The sequence below is a fragment of the Chiloscyllium punctatum genome, chromosome 21, assembly GCF_047496795.1.
Source record: "Chiloscyllium punctatum isolate Juve2018m chromosome 21, sChiPun1.3, whole genome shotgun sequence".
In the NCBI taxonomy this organism is placed as follows: Eukaryota; Metazoa; Chordata; class Chondrichthyes; order Orectolobiformes; family Hemiscylliidae; genus Chiloscyllium; species Chiloscyllium punctatum.
In genome coordinates, this window is record NC_092759.1 from 16285512 (window position 1) to 16291587 (window position 6076).

A 6076-nucleotide genomic window follows, 5' to 3' on the forward strand; every position below is an offset into this window, starting at 1 on the left:
TGTGTTGTCATTGTGGGTGCACTGCATCAGTCAGAAAGGAACTATGGTGTTCAGACCCATTTGGCACATCAACTCCTGAAAATGCCGACTTCAGGTAACCAATCTTCCAACTGGAAGGAACCATGGGTCTGATTTCGATAAAAGGCTGAAATTGGACACTAGCGGGTGCAATGTTAGCGAGCTGAGCTGAATTGTAAGTTCAAGGTATTACAGACAATTACTGATTGCAATAATGCGAGGGAGGTGGGAAATGCTAAAACAGTTTCCCTTCACTTTTACCAATCTAATACCCGACAGACATTGCTATAAGAACATCAGACATGGGTTCAGAAGTACGCCATTCAGCCCATCAACTTTACTCTCACATTCAATGAGATTGCAGCTGATCTGATATTCCTCAATTCGACTTTCTGTTCAATTTCCCGCTAAATCTTGATTCCCTTCCTGATTAAAAATCTGTCTGTCTCAGCACAGAAAACACTCAATGACCCAAAATTCCGTGGCAAAGAATTCCACAGATTAATTCCCCTCTAAGAAAAGGAATTGCTCATCATCTCTGAGTGATCCCTTATTCTGAGATGGTGCCCTCTGACCCCGGACTCTCTCTCACATGGGGGAAGCAGCTTTTCCACATCTCTCCTGTCAAGTCCCCTCAGAATCTTTTATATTTCAGTAAGTCTGCCTCTTGTTCATCAATATTCCAATGGGTGCAGGCCCAAACTCATCAATCTCTCCTCCTCATACAATTCCCCTATAGCTGGTATCAACCTGGTGAAAGTTCTGTGGACTGCCTGCAAATCCAGCACATCGATCCTAAGAGAAGCATAATGAACCTGTTTACACCATTCCAAATTAGCTTTGACTCGTGCATTGTATTATTTTAGCAAAACTTCCTTCATGTATATGTTATATACCCCTTCCCTTTGGAACTAATGCCAACATTCACTGTGGAGAAGTTGCGTATCTTGGCTGCTGGCATCCAGCATCATTGAAGATAGAACTGGTTCTGTCAGTCTAATGATAACAGGTTGCAGGCTGACCTGAAGATTAAGGTGGATGGGAACGCGAGTGTGAAAGTGAATGCATGGAAGATTGGTGAAATATCAGCGGGAAAAAGCTGCAATTGGATAAAGTAGTGCGATCATTGAGACAGGGCTGCAGGATGAGCAAGACTGGGAACTTAATATCCAAAAGAATTATATCTTTTTTAAAAAAAGACAGATGAAAAGGAAAAGGAGATGGGGGAATGTTGTCAGTGAAAGATGAAATCAGTGCGAGGGCGAGAACAGGTATTGGCACAAGAAATCCGGCTGTGGAATCAATCTGAGCAGAGCTCAGAAGCAACACGAGATGGAAAAATAACAGTAGGAATTATCTCCCGGTCTCGGAACAGTGTTGGGAAGGCAGGGTGGCATGAATTAGGAAATTAGAGATGCATGCAGTACCCAGTGATCATTTCAATCCAGATACTCACTGAACAAATCACATTCGAAATAAGATTGCACTGGGCATACTGCTGAAATGTGTAAGATATGGATTATAGACAAGTACGCTGAAGAACAAGTGAGGGGAACACTTTACCTCGATTGGGTTTTGTGCAACGAGGATGGGTTTATCAATAATCTTCATGTGACAACCCTTTCAGCAAAAGGTGACCAAAACACGATTTGAACGCTTCATTGGGATAGAAAGATAAGCAGTCCCATCTGAATCTGGGATCTTATATTGAAACAAAGGACACTGTGAAGGTATAAGTTACGAGGGGGGTGAGTGGGCTGTGATTGAATGGGTACCCTCATAGGAATTAGGAGCAGAGATAGGTCATTCAACCTCATGAAGCTGCTCCGATATCCAACACATCCATGGATGACTACATCACAACCTCTACTCTATTTGCCTGCACACTCTCTGTAACCCTTCAACCAGTTCCTAATTTTAAAAAATTCTCCTCTTTAAACTTCCTCAATGTCCCAGCATCTACCGCATTCAGGAGGAGTCAATTCCACAGAATTACGACCCTTTGAGAGAAGCAGTCATTTCCCTTCATCTGTTTTGAATGGGCTACCCCTTATTTCCAAAGCTGTGCCCTCTTATTCCAGATTGCCCCACATGATGAAACATCCTCTTTAAGTCCATAAAATCAGTCCCCCTTAGCATCTTATTACCTTCAGAGATTTCCCTTCATTCTTCTAAACCCTCGGTAGAATATGCCGTAATTGCTACATATTCACTACCACCTGATGAAGAAGCAACGCTCTGAAAGCTAATGTTTTCAAACAAGCCTGCTGGATTATAACCTGGTGCAGTGCGAATTTTGACCTTACCCAACACTGGTATCTCCACATCACGCATATCTCCTCATAAGACAAACCGCTCATCTCTGGAAACAATTTCAGCAACCCTTCTGTACTGCCTACAAAGCCATTACATCCTTCCTTAAGTAAAGGGTCCAAGCCTGTGAACAATACTCCAGGTGCAGTCTCACATATGCCTTGTAAAGTTGCAGAAATGTCTCCCTACTTTTATGCTCTATTCCTTCCGCAGCAAATGCCACCATTTCAAACCCTATCCATGCCCATTATGACTGTATAAACCTGTATAAGGTTACCCCTTGGCCTCCGATGCTCCAGGAAAACAGCCTCAGCCTATTCAGCCTCTTCCTACACATCAAACCTTCCATATTTGGCAGCATCCTTCTAAACCTTTGATGAAGCCTTTCAAATAGAACAATTACTTAGCAGGGAGACAGGAACTGAACACAGTTTTCAAAATGCAGCTTAACCACTATCCTGTAGAGTTACAATACACGATCCAATCTCCTTTACTCAATGCTCTGATAAATAAAGGCACGAGTACCAAACACCTCCTTCACTACCCTGTCGACCTGGCATTCCACTTTGAAGGAACTATGAAACTGCACTCCGCGGTCTCTTTATTCCACAACACTCCCCTGCCCTGCCATTACTTATATAAGTCCTGCTCAGATTTGCCTTTCCAAAATGCAGCACCCCAGATTGATCTAAAATCATAGTCTCCATCTGGTGCTGCTCAGCCCATTGGCTCATCTGATCAAAGGCCCATTGTACTCTGGGATAATCTTCTTCACTGTCCACGACACCAACCATTTTGGTGTCTTCTGCCAACTTACTAACCATGCCTCCCGTATTGACATCCAAATCATTTATACAAATGACAAACAACAATGGACCCAGCACTGATGTTTGGAGCACAATACTGGTAACAGACCTCCAGTCCAAAAACACAACCCTCAACCATCACACACTATCTCCAACCTTCAAGCAAAACTTATATCCAAATGACGAGTTCTCCCTCAATTCCATGTGATATAACCTTGCTAACCAATACACCATGCGGTACCTTGCTGAAGGCCTTCCTACTGTCCATGTAGACATCAACCATTGCACTGCCTCACCTATCTCCTTGGTCACCTCTTCAAAGACTTCAAATGCACAAAGCTATGCTGCTTATCCTTAATAATTTCTTGCCTTTCCAAATGCAGGTAAATCCTGTCCCTCAGAATCCCAGCCAACAACTTACCCACCACTGACATCAGGCTCACCAATCTATAGTTCCCTGGCTTTTCATGACCACTTTACTGAAATAACGACACCACATGAGCCAAATTCCAATCTTCCAGCACCTCACCTGTGGCGACTGATGATAGAAATATCCCAGAAAGGGGCCAAATGAAATCATAGCAAAGGATCCTCTCAGTAAGAGTAATCATTACATGGGAAATTTCATAATCAGTTTGAAGGAGTTAAAAACTAGTGTTTAAATTTAAATAATGGTAACTGAAAAGGATGGAGAGAATGAGTTTTCCAGCATCCACCCTTTATAAGCCATGTATCATCTCGTAAGTTTTTATTGGATGTCCCCTCAACCTTTTGAACTGTAACGAATACAATTAGAACATCATCAGCTGTTCATTGTATGTTTTGCTAACCAACCCAGGGATCATCTATGTGAATCTCTGCTGGACATGCTCCAGTACCAGTATGTCCTTCCTGATGTCTGGGGCCCAAAACTGGACACAGTATTCTAAATGGGGTCTAACCAGACCTTTGTATAATCATAGTAGAACCTCTCTGCTTTTACATTTCAACCCTCTTCAAATAAATGACAAATCTCATGCAGGAGATAGGATAGACTGTTGCTCATTAACATTGAGTAGAAAACAGAACAGCTTATAATGTTTGTGCTGACAATTTAAAATAATGTTTATTGACAACAAAATTGAGGGGAACAAAGAAAAGATTTCGTTTTTCCTTTGCAATTGTGGAAACATATGAAGGTCCATATGAAAGATCAAAAGGATTTTATCAGGTATTTGAGAAGTGGAACTGACAGGAATGAGTATAAAAGCAGGAATTGTAAGAAAATGCAGAATAACGTTTTGAAGGGTCTAACATAGGCATGTCCTCAACATCAACGTTGCAAAACGTTAGGTCTAAACGAGCTGCTACATGCTGCAGCCATTCACATTGATGACGGGACGGTGGGACTCACTTACTCCAGGTTCAGAACACACTGTCCTACAAGCTTAAAATCCCTTTTCCCTCAGGAATATCCAACAATATTATGCTACTGCATTCTGCAGGGCTAAGAATGCTGATATCATACACAGTACAGATTTTATTCTCTGTTCTCATGCATGGAGAATGAGTTTTTTATCAGTAATTTCCTCTCCCTGTTTCTCCTTCTCAATTATGCAGTTAATTTACTGGCGATTGTGATCCTGTCCCAAGGAAAGTGTGGGCTCTCTGTTTGCATCAGTCGATACCTGGTAGCCATGGCGACAGCAGATCTACTGGTTGTAATTAATGAGGTTGTATTGTATCGGATCAGTTATTATTACTTCCGGGGTTCCTTCCTCGATATGACTCCTGTGTGTAGTATTATTATTGTCTTCAGTCACATATCTACAAATACTTCAGTGTGGTTTACAGTCACTTTCACCTTCGATCGCTTTGTTGCCATTTGCAGCCAGAAGCTGAAAAGAAAATATTGTACTGAGAAAACTGCAGTGGTGGTGATTACAACAACCTCTCTACTGTTCGGTCTAAAAAGCCTTCCTTTCTACTTTACCTTACAACATGGTGAGATCATTGACAATGTACCATGGGACTGCTTTACAAAAGAAAACTACTTTACTGATCTTGGGTGGGTGATATTTGACTGGTTTGATTCAGTTCTAACGCCATTACTTCCCTTCGCTTTAATTTTGCTGCTCAATGTTCTGACCATCAGACATATTCTAGTGAGCAGCCGTGTCCGTCAGGGACTGAGGGGCCAGAGCAAAGGAGGGAATAACACAGACCCAGAAATGGCGAGCAGAAGGAAGTCTGTGATCTTGCTGTTTGCTGTTTCTGGCAGTTTCACACTCTTGTGGTTGACGACAGTCGCAGAATTCTTATATTATAACATCACCGAAGCTAACTTTGCAGATTACACTGATTCTCTCATCGTCTTTGAACAAGTCGGATACATGCTGCAGATTTTAAGTTCTTGTACAAACACTTTTATCTATGGAGTGACGAATACGAAGTTCAGAGAGCAGTTCAGGACCATGCTGAAATATCCAGGGAAGCTGATCACCACATTAATTAAGTAGTTTAAAAAAAACTGAGCTCTTTCCAGAGCTGTATTCACCTGTATTCTATTCATGGTTGGTCCTAACATGTCCCAGGATCTCAAAATATATGTGTGTGTGACACTGTTTCCTGCCTCTCCTGAGAAGTGTTTAGACTGACAGTTCAGCTGCTGGCAGTCCGTTGTGGAAAAGCTTAATGATGTGATCTACAAAGGTCAGTTCACTTGTACTATGTAGCCAGACAGAGCAGTGTCCAGATGTAAAGCTGATGAAGTGAGAAAGAGGTTTGAATTGAATTGCAGTGCTGACCCTGCAGAGTCCAGTTTTCCTGAACTATTCATTGAATATTAAATGATTTAAAACGCTTTGTGTGCTCTCTCGCAGCACGGTCAAATGTAATACAAACATATCCCTCTCTCATTTCTCAAACACTGATATAATATTGGCCTTTCAGTTAGTTTG

General features: G+C 41.9%; 1 protein-coding gene across 1 annotated transcript; it reads left to right on the top strand.

The window, feature by feature from the left end:
• The first annotated feature begins 4813 nt into the window (after positions 1–4813).
• Positions 4814–5635, top strand: LOC140492459 (probable G-protein coupled receptor 139). The gene has a single exon (XM_072591348.1). The coding sequence runs from the start codon at positions 4814–4816 to the stop codon at positions 5633–5635; it is 822 nt and encodes a 273-aa protein (XP_072447449.1).
• Positions 5636–6076: the final 441 nt, after the last annotated feature.